General features: G+C 47.3%; 6 protein-coding genes across 8 annotated transcripts; 3 read left to right on the forward strand and 3 right to left on the reverse strand.

Moving 5' to 3' along the window:
* Positions 1-2,600: 2,600 nt before the first annotated feature.
* Positions 2,601-3,096, forward strand: BDCG_17482 (uncharacterized protein; the record flags this gene model as incomplete). The annotated part of the gene is made up of 1 exon (XM_045426599.1): positions 2,601-3,096. A coding segment is annotated over one exon (326 nt), but the record flags the coding sequence as incomplete, so codon positions are not given.
* A 1,903-nt stretch (positions 3,097-4,999) lies between these two features.
* BDCG_07208 lies at positions 5,000-7,455 on the forward strand. 2 transcript variants are annotated; one of them, XM_045423004.1, is made up of 3 exons: positions 5,000-5,223; positions 5,429-5,874; positions 6,046-7,439. In XM_045423004.1, the coding sequence occupies exons 2-3, from the start codon at positions 5,485-5,487 to the stop codon at positions 7,066-7,068; spliced, it is 1,413 nt and encodes a 470-aa protein (XP_045282043.1). In that variant the 5' UTR covers positions 5,000-5,223; positions 5,429-5,484; the 3' UTR covers positions 7,069-7,439. The 2 variants fall into 2 exon arrangements, with proteins under 2 accessions (XP_045282043.1, XP_045278495.1); XM_045423003.1 differs by having other exon boundaries at positions 5,000-5,874; positions 6,046-7,455.
* Positions 7,456-8,644: 1,189 nt separating this feature from the next.
* Positions 8,645-10,528, reverse strand: BDCG_07209 (uncharacterized protein). Its single transcript, XM_045423005.1, has 3 exons — positions 9,273-10,528; positions 9,084-9,166; positions 8,645-9,009 (listed from the first exon to the last, which is right to left on the reverse strand). Exons 1-3 carry the CDS (start codon positions 9,526-9,528, stop codon positions 8,962-8,964), a joined length of 387 nt encoding a protein of 128 aa, XP_045278496.1. The 5' UTR covers positions 9,529-10,528; the 3' UTR covers positions 8,645-8,961.
* On the reverse strand, positions 10,446-13,855 carry BDCG_07210. Of its 2 annotated transcripts, XM_045423007.1 has the most exons (4): positions 13,080-13,855; positions 10,897-12,835; positions 10,567-10,822; positions 10,446-10,469 (listed from the first exon to the last, which is right to left on the reverse strand). In XM_045423007.1, the coding sequence occupies exons 1-2, from the start codon at positions 13,333-13,335 to the stop codon at positions 11,454-11,456; spliced, it is 1,638 nt and encodes a 545-aa protein (XP_045282044.1). In that variant the 5' UTR covers positions 13,336-13,855; the 3' UTR covers positions 10,446-10,469; positions 10,567-10,822; positions 10,897-11,453. The 2 variants fall into 2 exon arrangements, with proteins under 2 accessions (XP_045282044.1, XP_045278497.1); XM_045423006.1 differs by having other exon boundaries at positions 10,567-12,835.
* A 758-nt stretch (positions 13,856-14,613) lies between these two features.
* BDCG_07211 (uncharacterized protein) lies at positions 14,614-16,153 on the reverse strand (the record flags this gene model as incomplete). The annotated part of the gene is made up of 6 exons (XM_045423008.1): positions 14,614-14,884; positions 15,190-15,464; positions 15,492-15,569; positions 15,662-15,747; positions 15,860-15,896; positions 15,965-16,153. The coding sequence occupies 6 exons, from the start codon at positions 16,151-16,153 to the stop codon at positions 14,614-14,616; spliced, it is 936 nt and encodes a 311-aa protein (XP_045278498.1).
* A 1,515-nt stretch (positions 16,154-17,668) lies between these two features.
* BDCG_07212 (benzoate 4-monooxygenase cytochrome P450) lies at positions 17,669-19,603 on the forward strand. Its single transcript, XM_045423009.1, has 5 exons — positions 17,669-17,913; positions 17,981-18,399; positions 18,460-18,559; positions 18,615-19,040; positions 19,131-19,603. Exons 1-5 carry the CDS (start codon positions 17,722-17,724, stop codon positions 19,215-19,217), a joined length of 1,224 nt encoding a protein of 407 aa, XP_045278499.1. The 5' UTR covers positions 17,669-17,721; the 3' UTR covers positions 19,218-19,603.
* Positions 19,604-19,692: the final 89 nt, after the last annotated feature.

The following is a 19,692-nucleotide window of genomic DNA, read 5'->3' on the forward strand; positions in this document are numbered from 1 at the left end:
GGAGAGTTCGTGACTTCTCCAATACAAGATTATAACCTGTTAAATTTCCAATCTCCTGTCTTGTTCTACTCTCCAGACCCATCTTAGAACTGATATGAACATCATCAAGCTGTACATCAGAAATGATCTTCTAATGAATCTCAATCTCTAATACCTTTTGCAAGTTGGAATCTGTACTGACGCACTGGCCCGGCCATGAGCTACGGGAGGTGGAGGGGGAGAGAGAAGTTTTGGTTGGATGGAGAGAGAGAGATAGATAGATCAGATATAGAGAGACAGAGAGAGAGAGAGAGAGAGAGAGCAAAGAACCAGGTTTAAAGATGAGCGTCGGAGGGCGCAGATATAACGTTCATGAAGAAGGGGAAGAAAGAAAGAGAGTGTATGTATGTGTTGAATGAGCCGAGATAAGGAGTAGTAGTGGTGGTGGTAGTGGTGGTAGTCGGGGTAGTCGTAGTAGTCCTAGTAGTTCTAGTAGTCCTAGTAGTCGTAGTGGTGGTGGTAGTCGTAGACCGGAGAGCAACAGGAAGATCGTGGAGAACAGCAGCAACAGGGGCCAAGAGATAGGCACACACAAGGGTCGCAGTGGATGCGCGTTGGCGCAGTTGCTGGCGTTGGCTGGCGGATGAGACAGTAGTAAAGGGCGTCTTAGCAGAGTCGCAGAGGATGCTTCGGACTTGACTGGAGGCTAGCACGCGACAAGCAACGAGGAAACTGGAGACCAAAAACTGGAGAACTGGCTGGTGGCTGACAATGCTGGAGATGGGAGCAGCTAGACTCTACTGGAGACTGGAGACTGGAGACTGGAGACTGGAGACTGGAGACTGGAGAATGGAGAAATAATGACAAAAGACAACCGCAAAAAAGAAGGATGGATGAGTTTTCTCAAGCAGCAACAAAACACACGCTTGTGACTGGACACGGCCGAAGTAACAAACGGCAACCCGTCGAAGCTAACTAACTAATAACCAACTAACTAGCTAGGAAGCCCGTTGTCGTGTCGTGTGGGGTGGTGGTGTTGGTTGTTAATCTCCAAACATGTAGGCAGTGTATCATGTATGTATGTATGTATGTATGTATGTATGTATGTATGTATGTATGTATGTATGTATGTATGTATGTATATGTACATGTATCTGTACAGATATTAATTAGGTATGGGGAGGGAAAAGTCAATGGGGCCAAACAACGGGGTTGGTTGGGAAATGGTATTCAAGGAAGAAGTCTCTAGCCGGTAAGTTACTCAGGAGTCAGCAATCTCCACCTGCCGCTAGCCCATGTACGGTATAACTAACTAGCTTCCCTCCCTCCAGCTTCGGGGTTAAAAAAATGCACAAAAACTGGAGAAAAGAGATGAACACTACTGTACGGAGAACAGTAGTGTGTATGTTAATAACTAGCCTCGCTTACCCCAAGTCATCAATTCAATATCATCAAGCATTTACTTATACTCCGTAGTTAAAGAAATTATGAATAATAAGACCAACCAGCCACCAACCAACTCCTCTAAAACATCAAGAGAATGAATGATCATTATCGTAAAGTATAAATGTCAAGGTTCATGCAGGTGATAGAAGCCCCTTCCTTCCATGGGACAGACTGTACTTGTACTTGTACTGTACTGTCCTGTATGTCCTTGTCCTGTCCTGTCCTGTCCTGTCCTGTCCTGTACTTGTACTGTGCTCAACTCCGGGGGGGGGGGAGGGTGAGTGGAGAGTAGAGAGTGGAGAGTGGAGAGTGGTCCCGTATGGGATCCTCCGTACTCGGCTTTCTATTGGCGGGGCAAACATCGCGGCGGAAATTAACAATCTCCCCGGGCTCTGTTCTATTGGCTGGCTCCACGCTATTCTTATCGTCTTAACGGAGTAATCTATCTATCATATCAATGATCTATGCAAGTGCTTGCTGCGATGTTAAATTTAACAAGGGAGGAAGACACGGCAGGCATGCATGACGGCGCTTTTTTAATTATAGCAGCTACTATGGGGGAACCGGCTTTGTTTCTATTTCGTTTCTTTTTCTATATTCTATATTCTATATTCTTGTTCTGATTATTCTGATTATTCTGATTATTCTGATTATTCTTACTTATTAGACAGGATCAGGATCATGAAATGAATATCTTCAGCCTGCTTATTATTATTACGACAATACAAAGCTAAGACCAAGACTGCTCACTGTTCAACTGCTCAGGTGAGATCCAAAATTTCCTTCTTTGGGTAAGCTCCCGCGTACCGAAGGTACCTGTGTAAGGACATACCCCGGCAGGCATGGTTCCTTGGTACTGCAGCTCTATTGTCTCTTTCTTGTTTCTTGTTTCCCCAGACCGCGCCTAAGGAAAGGAAAGCGAGAGAAGAAGAGAGAAGAAATGAAAGAAATGAAAGATAATAATAATAAACACCCCCTCATCCCAGCAGCGTTCAACGACCAAAAGCAAAAAAAAAAGGGGGGGAGGGAAGAAGAAAAAAAAAAAAGAAATCAAACCCGCTCACCGAAAGCTCTCAAGTAGAGTAGCCAGCCAAGCAGCTTGCTTCTCCATGCTAATAAAATATATACGGAGTAATAATAATATAATATTATCCCAAATCTCAAATCTCAAACCTCAAACCTCAAAATCCCAAACGTCTCAAGTCCCCCGGGCCCAGTCCAGTCCAGGCAGGGCAGGGCCCCCTTCCCTTCCCTTCCTTCAGGCGCAAGCTGCTACAAAGCTAATTCTTTTAGCCTCCAGCCACAACTCCGCAAGCGCCGAGCTAGCCTAGTTAGCCGTCTTGTGTTGGAACTTGGGTGTGGTGTCAAGCTTCCACCGCAGCGTTGCACCGGCCTGTTGCTTGTGTTGCTTCTGAAGGGTTTTTCTACTAAAAGGAACCGCACCGCAGCAATGCTGGGGTTACATGCTACGTTCAACTTTGGGGTTATATTATTATTTTAAATTCTTGTATATTTGCGGGTTGCGCGGGTGCGCGGGTGCGGGTGTGGTTGTGGTGGTTGTGGTGGGGTGGTATTTTGTATATCATGCCAATATCATATCATTTATCATACAACTTCATGCATTCTCATGTGTTGTGTTTATTCATGTATTCGTTTATTCATGTATTCGTTTATTCGTTTATTCGTTTATTCGTTTATTTAATAAAATTGCGTCCCATTCTCTTGTTGCCACTTGGAGCTCAACAACAACAACAACAACAACAACAAGCAACATTGAAGGGGTGTGTGTGTGTGTGTGACATGATGTCTCGCGGTTGGAAAAGAGTCGGATTCTTATTTTGCCTCCCCGGATCTTTTCTCTCTCTCTCTCTCTCTCTCTACTCCGTATACAGAGAGAGAGTAAATAATTTTTACCCCATTCTCGATGATTTTCGCACAGGATCGCGCATCAGTGATTGTTCAATCATTGGCTGGCTGTGAACTATTATTTCAATGGCTTCTCTCATAGGAATAGGAGCTTTACTTCTTTGTCTGTTGTCAACCTAATCAAACAATTAACCAACTAACCAACTAACCGGAGTACTCCGTACTCTCTTCTGTACATCTGATGTGGATAAAAATAAATAAATGAATCAAAAAAATGACTTCAGGTTACTGTCGCGGTTACATCTCATTGTTTTCTTACCTCTCTCTTCTCCTCCTCCCCCCCTTTCTCTTTCTATCACTTTCTTACTTCACCTTCGCCTACTATAACTATTTCTCATCTATTGCAAACCAAAGCAAACCACCCATTTTTATTTCAAAGCAAGGTCAGGTGTCAGCTTGAATAATCAAATGATATCAAATCATAGATCCACCAAACAATAATAAACATCAGCAATGGTAAAACAATATTAATGATAATTCTAATAATTCTAGACCCTGCACTGTTGCCATGCCATGCCCATGCCATGAGTGTCACCGACCGCTGTTAGTTCGCTGTTAGTTCGCGGGCATCAGAGTGACCGTGCATCCATATTCCCTTCCATCCTACTCCGTACATACATCCATCCATCCATCCATCCATCGCCGCATCATCATCATCGTCGTCGTCGTAGTAGTAGTAGAAATCTCCAGCGAGGATTCTCTGCTGAAGGATCCACTTTGATCATACAAGTAACATAGCCATACATAGCCATACATAGCCATACGGATAATAATAAGATATCAAAGGAGGCGTATTTTACTGTAATGTCATGACGGGACCGTCCCTGTCGTATCTGTGATACCAGACGTAAGTTACAGCGGGACGTACGGGAGCTGTATCATTTGTGTCTGTTGTCGGTGTCAGTCACCGTCGGGTATTCTTTATTTAGTCTATTAGGTTTTGCCAGAGAGAAGCTTTATTTAGGGCGATGATGTCATCGTTATCATCGTTAACTATTCATTCCAAATAAATAAATAATATCGTTGAATCAGAAAAGCGAAAAGGGAGATTTGATTGAATAGAAAAAATTATTTTACCTTCTCTTGCTGGTTTGCCCTGTTGAAAGGAAGACCTTGCTTGACCTTTTGACCGTTGAAAAATAAAATAATAATAAATAATAAGTTAACGAACCACCAACTAACTCCGAACAAGGGCAAGACACACTACGGAGTTACAACTAGTTAACTACAACTACATCGCCGCGCCAGTGCATCGCATCGCTACATTGGACTGTACATGTACATGTCCTGTACACTCTCACACTCACCTTTCTACTGATTATTGGTTTCGTTCTCCCTTCCCTTCTTCTTCTTCTTCTCTTCTTCTTCTCTTCGGGCAACTCGGCTGCGCTCCGTGACCCACGATGATCCCACACCAGATAGTTACATAGTAAGTGGTAATAAGTAGTAGTAGTAGTAGTAGTAGTAGATGGAGAGAGTTTCGGTATCAGAGCAAGAAGTGAGTGAGTGGAAGGGGAGAACACGAGGGTATCTTTTTCTTTTTCTTTTATTTTCTTTTATTTTTTCTTTTATTTTCTTCCCTTAATAACCTAACCATTAGATAGAACAAGGAAGAATGAATTGTCGTAACTTCGTAACTAATAAATAATTATTTTTTTCCCTGAATTCCGCCCCGTCATAGTTCATCTTTTCCCGCTCGGGGTGCTGCTTCACTGCCCGCGATCAGCCGTTTTATTTCATTTTGTCCATTCAATAATAAAATAAAATAAAATAAAATTTATTAGTCTTCGATTGAAGCTGTAACTAATAAGTGTGAGAGTGAATATTGCTACTTACTGCTGTGGGCGTGGAGACAATATAATTAACAACATCGTATGTCTCTCTCTCTCTCTCTCTCTCTCTCTCTATCTATATACACACCCCCCTCTTATTCCTTCTATAACTTACTTCCAGAATGTTTCTTCTGTATATTTAACCAAAACCCACTCATCAAATCAACCAATATCCTCCCCTCCATGATATAGATAGACACATATATCCTGACCCAATCAAGAGCCAAACTGACTTGACCCTACAGAAAAAGAAAAAGAAAGAAAAAAGAAAGAAAGAAAAAAACCCATCTCCAACCCAACCATGCCCTCCATAGTCCAAACCCCCGACAGCTCCCCGCTAACCCCGCGCATCACTAAATTCACAAACTGCCGCCTCCCGCTCAACGGCCAGCTCATCGAGCAGGATCTCTGGGTCGATTCCGCCTCCGGCAAAATCCTCCAGGACCAGCAGGCCTTCTACGAGTTCCAGCTCAGCCCGGACCAGACCGTCGACCTGGGCGGCCGCATCCTGGCCCCCGGCTTCCTCGACGTGCAGATCAACGGCGCGAAGGGGTTTGATTTCTCCGTGCCGCAGGCGACGAGGGAGAAGTACGATGCGGGTTTCAGGAAGGCGTGTCTGGCGCTGGTGAGGATGGGGGTTACGTCGTTTTTGCCGTCGGTGACGAGTCAGGCGGCGGCGGTTTATAAGACGGTATGTTGAAACATGGAAATGGAAATGGTAGTGGGATGGGATCGGATCGGCGAAAACAAGGCTAAAACGGAAAGAGGAGGTTGGGGGGGGGGGGGGAGAATTTATATATATACGATTACTGTGTTATATAAATGGGGGGGGAAAAAACAGAAGCTAAATCATGAATCACAGGTCCTACCATCCCTAGGCCCCTCTGGCGGATCCCGCCGCGCGGAGGACGGAGCGGAATCTCTCGGCGCACACGTCGAAGGGCCCTTCCTCAGCCCGGGTAAAAATGGCATCCACACCTCCAGCGTCCTCCTCGCCGCCACCAACGGCTTCCAGGACTTAATAGACTGCTACGGCGAAGAAAACCTCCTTATCCCCCAAGATGCCTCCACCCCTACAACCGCCTCCGCCTCCGCCTCCTCCGCAGTCTCAACCACCACCACCACCACCACCACCAATAATCCTAATAACAACCCAAGCCCAAACATAAAAATGATCACCGCCGCCCCCGAAGTCGGCGTCATGAACTCCCTCATCCCCCCGCTCACCGCCCAAAACATAATCTTCTCCATCGGCCACTCAGACGCCACCTACGAACAAGCCCTCGACGCCCTCGCCGCCGGCGCAACCATGATCACCCACCTCTTCAACGCCATGCGGCCCTTCTACCACCGCCACCCGGGCATCTTCGGCCTACTAGGCAAGCAGTCCCAGCAGGCCACCCGCCCCTTCTACGGCCTAATCGCCGACGGCATCCACCTGCACCCGACCAGCATCCAGATCGCCTACCACGCGCACCCGGCGGGCATGGTGCTGGTGACGGACGCGATGAAGCTGTGCGGCATGCCCGACGGCGTGTACGAGTGGACGAACGGGGAGCGCATTGTCAAGAGCGGCGCGCTGCTGACGCTGGAAGGGTCGGCGGAGGGGAAGATTGCGGGGTCCTCGGCGACGCTGATTGAGTGTGTGAATAATTTTCGGAGGTGGGCGGGCACGGGGGTGGTGGAGGCGGTGCGGGCGGTGACGGAGACGCCGGCGCGCATGCTCGGGGTGGATGGGGTCAAGGGGGTGTTGACGCCCGGGGCGGATGCGGATTTGGTGGTTTTGGGGGAGGATGTGGAGGGGTCGTTGACGGTTGATCAGGTTTGGAAGTTTGGGGTGAGGGTTTTTGATCGGGAGAAGGATGGGGAGCGGGAGGAGGTGTGAATGTGGATGCGAGGGGGTGAAAAGGAGGAGAGCTGGGAGGGAGAGAGGGGGCGGTTTTGGATGTTAGCCTCCCACCAGGCTCTGCATATTCCTCGGGGAAGTTGCTGCTCTGTCTTGTTTCATTATGTTTGCTTTCATGATCTATCCGCATGGGATATCTTTCTCCCCCCCCCCCCCCCCCTTTTTTTTTTTCTTTTCTTCTTCTTTGCACTGCGAAGATATATATTTTGCCATGATTAGTTGATATACAGATTGAAAAATAAGTGCCCTAAAGAGTTTTTGATAGAGATATTATAGATAAAAACGAGTTCATTCATGTACAGTACGTTTTACATATATAGTTGAATACCATTTTTTCTGCCTTCCTTGAACCCCCTTTTACTCTCCCTTTTGTTTATATTGCGTGTTTTATCATGAGAAGCAAAATATATATATATATATATATATTTATCTACAGAGTATAGTAAAGCAGATTTACTTGAAAACCCACTCTTTTAATATCTTGACTTACAAAGCTATTCATTATGTTACCCCTTATTTTGAATGCCTTCCAGGCTCAACCCACCAACACGCGGATATAAAAACTGCAGTAAACAAAAAATAATAGAAATACTCTCAGGAATTCCACGGCCTGTGTATATACTCTGTGATTCTTACTTCAGTTACACTTTTGCTGATTATGCTTGTTATGTAAATCAAATTGTCTGCTTGATGTATTGATATATATATATAGATAATATATGATGGCATTCTTCCAACACTTGCATTCACCTGATTTCTAATTCATGGAATGGTGAATGGTGAAGAATTTCCTGGCTTTGAAACTCCTTTTTTTTCTTCTTTTTTCTTTCTTTCTTTCTTTCTTCTTCTCTACTCGGCCGTTAAATATCATGATAGCATCATTGGTGGGGTGTTGTGTTGCATGCATGGACAGTCTCCCCTACTAAGTTGCTCTCTACTCACGAACACATGGCCTACTTTCTCAAAGCCTGATGATATCAGCATTCATTTCGCAGCTACTTTCTATATCCTACCCGCCTCCCCTGATTATATTTATATTTCCTATGTATTGCCCAGTTCCCCCGTCTCTAGATCATCCGGGGTTCAGATTCCGTTTTAATTCACGCTTATGCACGGTACATGGTACATTGGACGGCCAGAAAAGGAAGCCTCAGTAGAAGAAAAGAGAGCCAGATATATTTTTTTTTTGGCGAAAATTAAATAACTGTAACAATTATAAATAAACTAATATAAAAATATAGCAAAGCTAAAGCTTAAGTAGTTCTTTCTTTTTTTTAAAAAAAAAAAAGTTGTCAAACATCCAAGTGGTCCCCCGCCCTAACAGCAACGCCCCCTTGTTCGAAGGCATCGAGTGATGGCCCATCGGATATTAAAAGCTAACGAACAAAATAGGGTGAAGGGGGTGTGGTTGGGTGTGAAGGGATGAAGTTGGCGTTTGACAGCCGCACTCGAATGGAACGTAATTAAATAAAAAAAGAGAAAGAAAGAGAGAAAGAAAAGGGGGGGGGGGGGGGGGGTTTGCAAGCGGAAAAAAAAAAAAAAAAAAAAAAAAAAAGAACAACAAAACAATATAAAAATATAAACGATCTCTCTTTCTCACACAAAAAACGTTTATCCCTTCGCATCTCGTGAAAAATTTCAATAACAAAAAAAGGCCAGGTCGAGTTAGCTAGATAACCAAATCAATTCAGGTCCATTGTCCGTCAACATCGAGTCCGCATATGGGAAAACGGGGCCGCTAGGCGCAAGGCGTAGGCCCGGGGGAAAGAGAGAGGGGAAAACAAAAGAATCCAGCGTGATGGAAATTTCTTCCGTCTCTGTCTCTCCTAGCCTGGGGCTTCCTGTTTCCGGCTGCGGGGGTTGCGATCTCGTCTATACATTGAGCGTGATGGGAACGCATCCGAGGAAGATAAGGCCGTTCTGGTTCCCCCCGGGGGGGGGTGTTCGATTAGTTTTGGATATATACAAACATATAGTGCTAGGGAAACGCTCACCATCTTGTTGTCAGAGCAGCATACGGCGTTGGACTTGCAGCCATTAAGTAGGTCGAGATTCAAGACGCCCGTTATCGGCTTGCCTAATTTTCACCAGAAACATCCCATCAGTCAGTGGTTCTTCCGCCTGTATCCGGGCCCCCCTCCTGTGAAATGAGAAAAAAAGGGAAATTAAGAGAGACAACATACATTGAGTAGCAACACCACCTTTCGCATTCTTCGCCTCCTTGTCAAGACCAAAGATCTTCAGGCCCTGGATGACGGTCTTGTCGTCGCTGGACTTGTGGCTCTGGCAGCACTGGGGGACGGAGTTGCAGCTGGACGTGCCACCCGAGCGGACAGCCAGTGGGGAGCCGACTTCACTACCGCTGTGGGGTGGGAGCGCGACGGCGTTAACCACGGTGCTGATGAAAGCGAAGGCGGAGAGGAAGAGTTGGAGCTGCATCTTGAGTGTTTGGCTGGGGGTTGCGGTGGAATTTTTTTGTGTTTGTTTGGGGGGCCTGTCGAGACTGGGAGGGAGGGATAAAGTTGGTTGAAGGAGTGGAAATTTGTAGGTGATGAGGATAATGAATAATGAGAGTGTGAGATCTTTTGGATATTTTCTTTTTTGTTCTGTTAAGGACAGGATGCTTTTGCTTTGCTTTGCGGTGGAGACGAAGAAGAAACGAGGTTTTGGGAGGCGGGTGAAGCATCTTTATATAGATTTCTCCGCACCCTCGCTCACCCCTATGGATGCTTCTCCTGACAGCATATGGCCGTAACTTGCTTGGATAGGAGTGCGTGTAGAGAGCGTCCTGAGACCTCCCCCTTTTCCCGTCAAGTGTCCACGAGCCGTGTTGCGTGCAACCTAGCCATCATCTCGAGCAGACAAACAGAACGATGCATGCCGCTGCCCTCCCTTGTTCAAAAAACGCCTTGTATGGAAATCAAAAATTGGAGTAGTGCAAAATTGTCAATCCCAATTCGAAAAACAATAAATAATTGATATCTCGATCGCCGGCTTCTTCTAGCCCCTTCCGAATGGGGAATAAGGATATAGGAGCAAAGCAAATACCCAAAGTGCACAGGGGTACTGACTGTACCATCCGTGCCGGCTGTGTACTGTGCACAGGTAGGTACATTACCAGTACTGTAGGTTCCCGCCGAGCTGTTTGAGGAGGAGAAGGGTGGGCGATACACAGAGAGGCAATGTAGAATGGATAGCACAAGATCGAGTTCGATAATAACAATAACAACTGGTTTCAGGATAGCAGCAGGAACCAATAATTGTGGTTAATTTGGAAACTGAGTCGAACCAGTTTGAGTTACTGTGGCTCTGTGCTGGTCGGTGGTATTATCGATTGAGCTGGCTGTGCATGGCGTGTTTTGCACAGGTTCTGTATGTACCTGCATTTTGTGTTAGCTTTGCTTGCTTGCCTGCCTATCAATTTTTTTTTTTAAAAAAAAAAGAAGCTTCATTTGGCGAAAAAAAAAGGAACGTTACTTGAAGTTTAGGGGTTCGGTAAGAGTTCACTAGGTTCATGCGAGGGAGGTTGGACGGGCAATATCCGACAGGTGTGGAAACCAAACGTCTGACAGCATGTCTATAGATTACCTAGGTAGATGAGGATGGTTTCACGGACGAAATTAAGGGCTAAGTCAGAATTAAATAGGCCATAGCATCACTGACGAGGGAGAGATGCGGGAAGAGATGCTAAATTGGTTGGAAAAGCGTGGTTGAAAAGGGAGTTTGTTTATGACTTGACTTGACACCATCAGCTTTCGTGAAGGTGAGGAGCATTGAAGGGGAAGAAAACAAAGTGAACTAACTAACTAGTTAGTTAATCGAACGATGTGTTCGGCAGCCCCTGGTCTGATGGGCAAACAATCATGTTCCTCACGTAGGACAGAACAGCCCAACCACCCGTGAAAGCAGAGCTACCCTGCCCCCTTTCTCTGGGAGTGTCGTAAGCAGATAGCAGATTTTATTGCTCGATATATGTCTGATAATATCCAGTAATCGAAAGGCTAGGACGCAGGTTCATTCCCCTAAGGTTGGGGTGTGTCAACAGAATAAAACGAAATCACCGTATAATATATCAATGAAGCCAGCGAATAAACTTCTTTTATCACTTTTAAATTTCCTATCTGGCAGTAAACCCAAAATAATGTGAGTATCCAGCACATAATTTTGTAAAAGTTAGTATAGATAAATCAGTAAAAGCGAAATATCCGCCCACACCAGGACCAGACCAGATCCGATCAGATACCCGAAAATGAAACATCATGGTGCCCAGATGTAGATATCAAGAGGTAAACATGACCAAAAAAAATGGCCAAAAATACACATATATTACTTATTAGGTAAAAAAGAAATAAAATGAAAAATAATCACAGTTTAGGCGCCTCCCTTCTCCATCCGGCTTCCTCAGCAATAAGTTCGGCCGCCCGCTCCGCAATCGTCAACACCGTTACCATCGGGTTAACAGTAGGCATAGTAGGGAACACGCCCGCATCCGCAATACGAACCTTTCTCAATCCCCTAACCTTCAATTCTGGATCAACGACCGCATACGGATCATTCACCACATCGCCCATCTTCGTCGTGCCCGCCGGATGGTAGACGGTATGCGCTGCCCGTCGTCCATACTCGCTCAACTCCTCGTCGGTCGTGAGGTCAGGCCCCGGCGCGACTTCGCGCTTAATCCAATCTTTGAAGGGGGATTGCTGCGCGATTTTGCGGGCGGCTTTGAAGCCGGCGACGATCGTGGCGGCGTCGTAGCCTTCTGGGTCGGTGAAGTAGCGGAAATCTAGGGCAGGTTTCACGGCTGGGTCGGCGGAGGTGAGGTAGAGGCGGCCGCGGGAGCGGGGACGAGGGATGTTCGGGGTCATGCAGAAGGCGTTCATGGGGACGTCGTAGCCGAGTCGGGCGGTGTTGACACAGAAGGGGATTTGGTAGCAGTGCATCATTACATCTGCGGCGTCGCCGTCGAAACCGGCCGCGTTGGGGGCCTCGCGGCGGAGGAAGATGCCTGCATCGGAGTCCATGGTGGTTTGGTTAGGGGGTACGGGTTGGTTGAGTTCCCAGATGATGATTGTTTCTGGGTGGTCGAGGAGGTTTTCACCGACGCCTGGGATATCCTTGACGACGGGGATGGACAGGGGGGCGAGTTGTTCCTTGGGGCCAATGCCGGATATTAGAAGTAGGCGTGGGGTATCGACTGAGCCGGCACAGAGGATGGTCTCCCGTTTGGCATTGACGGTGAGTTTTTCCCCAGATTTGAGTGTCACGTTGACTCCTGTTACGGTATCATCCTTAACGTTGACGCGCGAGACCCAAGCGTTCGTCAAGACGGTCAAATTGGGACGTTTCTCGTCTCCACGGATGATGGGGTGGATGTAGGCAACACTCGCACTGCTTCTGCGGCCATCCTCAGGGTTGTATGAGATGGAGAAGAAGCCGACACACTCCGTCAATTTGCCCTTTTCACGAATTTCCTTGTTGAAGTCTTCGATCACCGGGATACCCAGAGCGGTGGAGCAAGATTCTACCCAATCCTTGCAAAGTTGGTTGCGGTGCCGGAGATGGACGGGCTGGATGGTGTTCCGCAGGTTATCCGCAAGGCGAGTGAAGGTTTCGAAGTTCCAGCCTTTGCAACCCATACTTTCCCAAAGCTTGCAATCATACTCAAAAGTCCGGAACGAGATAAGGGTATTATGGCTGGAGCAGCCACCAAGCACCTTGGCGCGGGAATGGCGGATATAGCTATTTCCTACAGAAAACGAAACGGAAAAAGGTAAGCGGAATACCAATGTAAGCACTGTACAATACTCGTTGAGAAAAAGAGAGGGGGCGCCACTAATGGAGTGGACAAACCAAATACAGGGGAAGGGGGGGTAAGAAAAAGGGGTTCTTCAAGACATAATCTTGATCGCAATCTGAATCTGGGGGTGTAAATGCGGGCAAAATCGCTGGACTGCGTAGCAGCAGCAGCGGGGGCCAGAAATAGAACTTACCCATCGGTTGTTCTACAGTTCCATAGTCGTAATCAAACTCCTGGTCGCCGAGCAAGCTGAGCCAGTCCTTGAGCAGGAGGATTCTGTCGTCCTGGTAGTCGCTGGGACCAGCCTCGATAACGAGGATCCTCATTCGAGGGAGATATTCCGCCAGCCTGCTGGCGATGACACAGCCAGCTGTTCCTCCGCCGACGATGACATAGTCGTAGCTATCGACATCAGCTGCGGAAATAGAATCTGTAACTGTGGTTGCCATTTTGTTTTCTTTCTTTCTTCTTTCTTTCTTTCTTTCTTTCTTTTTTACCGTTGGGTCTAGTTTTCCAATTCGGCGTTTATTCTATTATTAATTGGACTCGTGTTGAACAGGTTTTCGAGATCCGTAGACGAGGGCGGGCTTGTTGAATGAGTTCAATGCTCAACAGTGGAGAATCAGAACAGTTGAAGAGAGAGAGGCAAGGAGAGGCGTATTGCGATTCTTGCTTGGCTTTACTTGGTTGATGTTAATGCCGGGCAGAGACGCAGTCTAGGGTCTATTGATCTTTGATAGATACATAAGAGAAAGCTGAAGTCGAGTTGTTCATCTATGACAACATGAAAGAAAGGGAAGACGTCTTCCTCTTTTCTCCTGACAGGAAAATAATTGGGAGGGTGGCGGCTGAGCATTTATATATAAAGGCGGCAAAGGTAAAATACATAAAATTTCCCCCCATTCTTTTTCGAAGTTCCGGCGATTTCCCTTGCTTCGGATAGAATTCAAGTTGACTGACATCATGAAATGGTTTTTGTTCTCTTTTTTTGGTTTCTTGCCGTCGAAGTCAGTCCGAGGCTTATACGCAGCGAGCCAATGGCGAATCGGGAAATTAGGGCTAGCTGGATGACTCAGCAGTTTTCCCGTCTCGGCGCCAAGTAACCCTAAGCCCTAACTGGCAAGGACGGTCTCCTCTCAGTCCGCCATATGCCGCTTGCCCCTGCGCGATGACATCGATGGCACCAACCAGGAACCAGCTCAAGAGACTCCAGAAGAGGACGCCGCAAGGGGGGAATTATTAGACAGATGAAGCGGTCAGAGGGAGAACTGCTACTCACTGCACTGTCCAACTCCAATGGGCGATATCATATCCGCGTGCCGTTTTATTATGCATTGCAGCTGAGTTGCGATACGATACTGTGGGTTAAACCAGCCGAAGAACCCCAAACAGTGGGATGGTCTATGGGTTAGAAAGTAGAAAGGGTCCTTGGATCTGAGGAGAAAAGCGCAACCCGTACATAGTAAATAGTTATATCATACATATTAAAAATACGTATGGACGAAGAAAGGTTAGATAGAAAAAGCCGTTCTAATCATTTCAAACTGAGAATACAAAAAGAAGTAAATGCTGCGTCCAATACAATCCCACCCATAAGAGGACATCGGAGAATGGGGTAATTCATAATCATATCTATCCTGTTGCACCCTTTTTCTATATCTTATGATCGTTTTGTTTTTGACTTGCTAAAACACACAACCCAACCCAACCCAAACCCCCAACAAACCTCAACATCTCTCAGTGCCCACATGCCAATGTTCTTGAACGGTAATACCGACCGCCTCGCTACTCTCCAAATCGCTCCTGTCAAGCCGACTAGACGCGGGCTTCTTCGCTGTACTCACCGCCGCGAAATGCTTGCCAGCAACCGGCCTCAGCTGATTCTGCAAGCTGTCGTCATTCAACTGCTCGAAGCCACGGCCACCGCTGGGTCCGCTGCTTTTCGACGCGCCGGTGGTGTTTGATGGCAGGATACCCGGGTGTGCCATCAGAGCCGTACTTGGAGCGGTTTAGTAGGGGCCGTAGGAGCGGAATGCAGGATAGGGTTACGGCTACGCTGGGTTCGAGGCCGGAGAAAATGTTTTGCTGGGGGAATTGAGACGGTGATGTCTTTGAAATCCATGGAGGAGATGGTGTGTATGCGGACGGTACTGACGACGTAGGTTCTGTGGGATTTAATCGAGTGGTTAGTAACAAGGGGGGAGGGGGGGGGGGGGGAGGAGGGAAATATATATATTTTGATTCAATTGGGTAGACCGAGAGGCCAAAAAAATATCGAGGGGGGGAGGGGCGGGAAGGCATACAGAAGACCAATGCTGAATACGCCAATCAGGATCACTTTTTTGTACAGCTGCATCTGCAGTTTAGCCAGGTACGGTAAGGGGAGGCACAGCAACCAACACGTCAGGGACGAGGTTGAAAACACACCAGTGATGGTGAATGAGAGGACCTGGTCACCGCACTCCCCGCCAGGGATTGACTGGTCCCAATTGTACGCGAAGAGACGGCAAATGGTGCAGCCCGCAATAATGGTCGCGATTGCCCATGCAGCGATGAATGCCATAGCTCCTCTTCCTATCTAGATAACGGGAGCGACAGGGAATACCCTTGAGTATAGTAGGAGGATAGACACTTTGTAGAAGCTTAGGCTAAGAACCCAGAGGAATTGAAGAGGGATGAGAAGCTGGATCGGATGTGTTAGCTAAATATTCTTCTAGTGCTTGTCGATATGAATGGTGTTTCAGGAGACGATACGCTTCTCCAAGGATTATTTACCTTCAGAAGCTTGGGTACGGGTTCTGGTCCGGATTCCTGGATGACCTGTATCGTGTGTCCACATCCAATTCCACCTTGGATAACGCCTATACGGTGCGTGTTGGTCAGCAAGTGACTGCTCGAGTTGCTGCCCGATACATTAAAGATCAGGTATGGATGTACGGGTGCTGTAGGGGCGGTGGGTCTGGGCACACCTACCTGTGATACTGACGGATTCCAACGCCACTGCAAATATCTGCCATAGAGTTAGCGGAGGATATATGATGACAGCTATCAGGACAAATAATCAGACCCTAGATTCACACATGCGGCAATGATACAATAGTCAATTGCTTCGAGCGATCTCCTCGCAACGTTTCGAGCAAGTATGCGCAGAGAAACGTCCAGCGTTGGAATGATGCTGTCCGCAGTTGCTACGCCCAGAACTGACCTCTGATCAGCTGTCACGATAGGGAATAGCGGTGCCTTGGACGGCGGTGGAAGTCCCTCCATATTGAAGTATTCTATCAACGCTTCAAACCACCCGAACAGACGCTTCCTGGCAGTGAAGTATGTAAGCCACGGTGGGGCAGAATAACAAAGGAGTGAAACACGACTGCCTGAGGTCGTCGGGGATGGGTCCCCCCTTTCTAGGGTAGTTGTGTAGATATAACTATATATATCCAGCTGCGAAACTCCAGTAGGGCGCTGAAACCTGGGGTGGGTTGATAAAGGGATATGGGAAAAAAAAATCTCCCCGTCTGAATTTCACGGGGTGTGGATTTGGGGTCGTTAGTAGCGGAAAGTTTTTGGACTATTTTGATAGAAGCATGGATATGGATTTTCTGTCGATCAAACGGGAGTTTGGTTGGCCAGAAGGCAGTCCATCACATTTTAACTGTGGTCTGGTCCTTTTTTGTTGTTTTTGAATCATGTTGTCAGCCCTTTAAGGATTGAAGCGACTGACTAAAAATTGATTTTCTTCATTAAATGTTGAGAGAATTGATTATGAGAAGATATCTCTGGGAGAGAGGCCAAGGCGGGATCGGGATCTCAACTCCACAGTTAACTTATAAAGTGTAGGCTACTGGGGCAAAAGAGCTCGGTCACCACCAGCGCACTGCTGGTAGAAGGGCCGACCAACCGCGGGACCCCCAACATAAAGTTAACTTAAGTTACATAAGCCAGAGTGAAGCCTGCGGAAGAGGGGACGCATTTCCAATTATTATTAATTAATTGGTCTGCGGTCCGGGAATGGCGCCAGCCAACGACGAACTGCCGAAACTCTTCCTTCCGTTGAGCGCCCGTCCCGTCCCGTAGCCCTTGCCTTGTGGCTTCAGGTGGCCATGAAGGGCCTTACCGAAACACAACAACAATAATAATAATAATAATTCTGCTCTCGCCAAAAGTATGAGCGGTGGCAGAGCCTATTAATAATATTATGGACGGATTACTCACGGTGTGAGCAACAGAGGAGGGCTTGCTCGCCGCCAAGCGATCTTCAATCCTCAAACCATTCTCTAAAGAAAACCCTTTGCACGTAAAAAGGAGGATGTCGATGGATGTTCTTTTATATGCCCCCGGTAGGTAGCACTCCTCCGATGAGCAACTTCCAATTGGGGCCAGGAACATTTGTCAATTGAACCGTCTTCATGTGAGAGTAGCAAAGGTAAACCTGGCAAGGGAAAAAAGAAGTCAGGGAAGAAAGCAGGGGGAAAGAAAATCAGCCAATCTTAGTAGGAAATATTTTTCGCAGGCATAACTAATAACTAGTTACGCTAATGAACGGCTGCTGCAGAAGTTCGTCCCCACCCCAGGGAGGACCAGCCAAAGCCCCGGGGGACGAGCTAATTCTGGAATTATTCTGACAACGCGCAAATATATATATCGCAGTGTGCACTAAGAATGCGTTTCAACCTGGAGGCCCTTATTCAATTCCGATAATGGAGTTGTCATGACCCCAGACACCCGAAACAGCTAATTACAAAGTGTATGCGGGTAAAACGACAGGCCTGTGATTCCCCGTGCTTTACAGAGTACATCTCCATAAAATAGATCCCGCCGTTCACTATCTGGAAGCAATGGCAGGGTTGAAGGAGCTCACGGACTTGAGCAGGCTGCAACTCGCTGGACTGCTTGTTGTGACCGTCGTTACTATTCCCCCATCAGTGACATTACAGGACCGTTTGGGGCCAGTTTCACTCGGCTGCATACCCATCGCATCCTCAAGGGAGACCAAAATCTGGAACTCATTCGGTTACACGGTGAACATGGTATGTGTTCTTCGACTTTCTTGTAGCTGTCATGAGCCAACGTCTAACCGAACTGACACCAAAACAGGATACTTTGTTCGTGTGGCTCACAATGAGGTCAGCGTCAGTCATTCCTGATGCCATTCGCAAAATCCTAGGAGCAACGCTTCACAAGGACAAATGGTACAAGATAATAGCCTTCCCAGATGGCCGTTTCGAGAACCCCATGTCCGCGACGGACCCCAGAGTGAAGATGGAGTTGTCCAAGCACCTTGCGCCTGCCTATACTCTCTCCAACCTACTGGTAAATGAGAGGAACATCAGCGAAACCATCGAGCTCCTGCTGGGATGGCTGAACAAGTTTGCTTCTTCTGGCGACCCAATCGATCTGGGTAAATATTTCACCCTCGCCCCTTTAGACATTGTAGGCGACGCTGTCTTCTCCAAGCAATTCGGTTTCTTGCGCGAAGGCCTCGATATTAACAACAGCATCGCCAACGCTTCGCCGTAGGCTGCTTACGTTTCCGTCGCTGGCTACTTCCGCTGGCTCCACGTTCTATTTCTCAGTAATCCAGTCATCACCTGGCTGAATATTACGCCGTGGGGCCACCTCATTGACACAGCAATGTCGGCTATCAAGGAGCGTCGGAAGGACCCAGATGCCCGCGTAGATGCCGTCGCTCACTGGTTCCGAATGCTCCATCAATCCCAACCGTATGCAGCTGCACGAGATCCACAGCGCCGCCTTCAACGCTGTCGCAGCAGGCAACGAAACCGTCGCCTCTGGGCTGCAAGCGTTCGTGTACTATGTGATTCGTCACCCAAACGCTTGGGGGCGTACGAGAGCCGAAATCGAGACCGCTGGCCTTGAAGGCCCTGTGATCGGTTACATGGACGCACAGAAATTGCCGTTTTTGCAAGCGTGTATTAAAGAAACGCTTCGGGTATTCGGACCGGCGCCTATAGTGCTGCCGCGCATTGTGCCCGAGGGCGTCCTGACAATTGGTGACCGGACTATCCCACAAGGTACCATTGTGTCTATGAACATCTGGGGTATGCATTACCTTTGGGCCCCAAGTGCTGGCGAATTCAACCCGGATAGGTGGCTAGGTGAGGATGCAGCGCATCTCTCAAAATATTATATTCCCGTAAGTAATCATTATCCCATCCGGTATCCACGAACAGAAAAATGAACCGGATAATTTCCCCAACTAACACATGTCGCTTATGCAAAACAGTGGGGGATGGGCTATGCTTCCTGTCCCAGGCAGAACCTTGCGCGAATCGAGCTGTACAAAATTTGTGCAACGCTTGTGCAAGACTAAACATCCGGCAAGTTGACCCGAAGCAAGAATGGACTTGGAAGGCTTTCTTCACTGTGGTTCCGCATAACTCGCCGTGCTATATCGAGAGGCGGACTAAGAAAACCACTTCCTAGGTGCAATACATGTCAGCAGGGATGCCTGGATGCACAATTCTCCACACTTCTGCATTTATGATAAACGTTCACACTTTTCCTACTTCTGTTAGGACACTCCTCAGGTCCCATTTCTTTCTCTCCTACTCTCTCTCACGGACACGACCTTACCAACGTATAGCCTTGATCAACTATCTCCAATGCACTAGTAGTTAGTATAATATATACCACATAGTTTATGTATTCAATTGAATTACCCTCGTAATACATTTGATCAACCCTAGACAGAATTCCAGAGAGGTAGATAGAACATTCCTCTATTAAGTGCATTATTCTTAGCAGGATTCATGTTACTTCGCAACAGGAGGTCTTCGTTGCCATTT

This window comes from Blastomyces dermatitidis (assembly GCF_000003525.1).
Source record: "Blastomyces dermatitidis ER-3 genomic scaffold supercont1.8, whole genome shotgun sequence".
In the NCBI taxonomy this organism is placed as follows: domain Eukaryota; kingdom Fungi; phylum Ascomycota; class Eurotiomycetes; order Onygenales; family Ajellomycetaceae; genus Blastomyces; species Blastomyces dermatitidis.

Excerpts from the sequence above, each read along its gene's own strand:
- BDCG_07212 (XM_045423009.1), top strand. The coding sequence starts at position 17,722 with ATGGCAGGGTTGAAGGAGCTCACGGACTTGAGCAGGCTGCAACTCGCT. Across the intron at positions 18,400-18,459 it reads AGCATCGCCAACGCTTCGCC|TAATCCAGTCATCACCTGGC; the intron begins GTAGGCTGCTTA and ends TCTATTTCTCAG. Across the intron at positions 19,041-19,130 it reads TCTCAAAATATTATATTCCC|TGGGGGATGGGCTATGCTTC; the intron begins GTAAGTAATCAT and ends TATGCAAAACAG.
- BDCG_07208 (XM_045423003.1), top strand. The coding sequence starts at position 5,485 with ATGCCCTCCATAGTCCAAACCCCCGACAGCTCCCCGCTAACCCCGCGC. Across the intron at positions 5,875-6,045 it reads CGGCGGCGGTTTATAAGACG|GTCCTACCATCCCTAGGCCC; the intron begins GTATGTTGAAAC and ends CATGAATCACAG.
- BDCG_07210 (XM_045423007.1), bottom strand. The coding sequence starts at position 13,335 with ATGGCAACCACAGTTACAGATTCTATTTCCGCAGCTGATGTCGATAGC. Across the intron at positions 12,836-13,079 it reads AACTGTAGAACAACCGATGG|GAAATAGCTATATCCGCCAT; the intron begins GTAAGTTCTATT and ends CGTTTTCTGTAG.
- BDCG_07209 (XM_045423005.1), bottom strand. The coding sequence starts at position 9,528 with ATGCAGCTCCAACTCTTCCTCTCCGCCTTCGCTTTCATCAGCACCGTG. Across the intron at positions 9,167-9,272 it reads AGGTGGTGTTGCTACTCAAT|GCAAGCCGATAACGGGCGTC; the intron begins GTATGTTGTCTC and ends GGTGAAAATTAG. Across the intron at positions 9,010-9,083 it reads GCTGCTCTGACAACAAGATG|AACGGCCTTATCTTCCTCGG; the intron begins GTGAGCGTTTCC and ends GGGGGGAACCAG.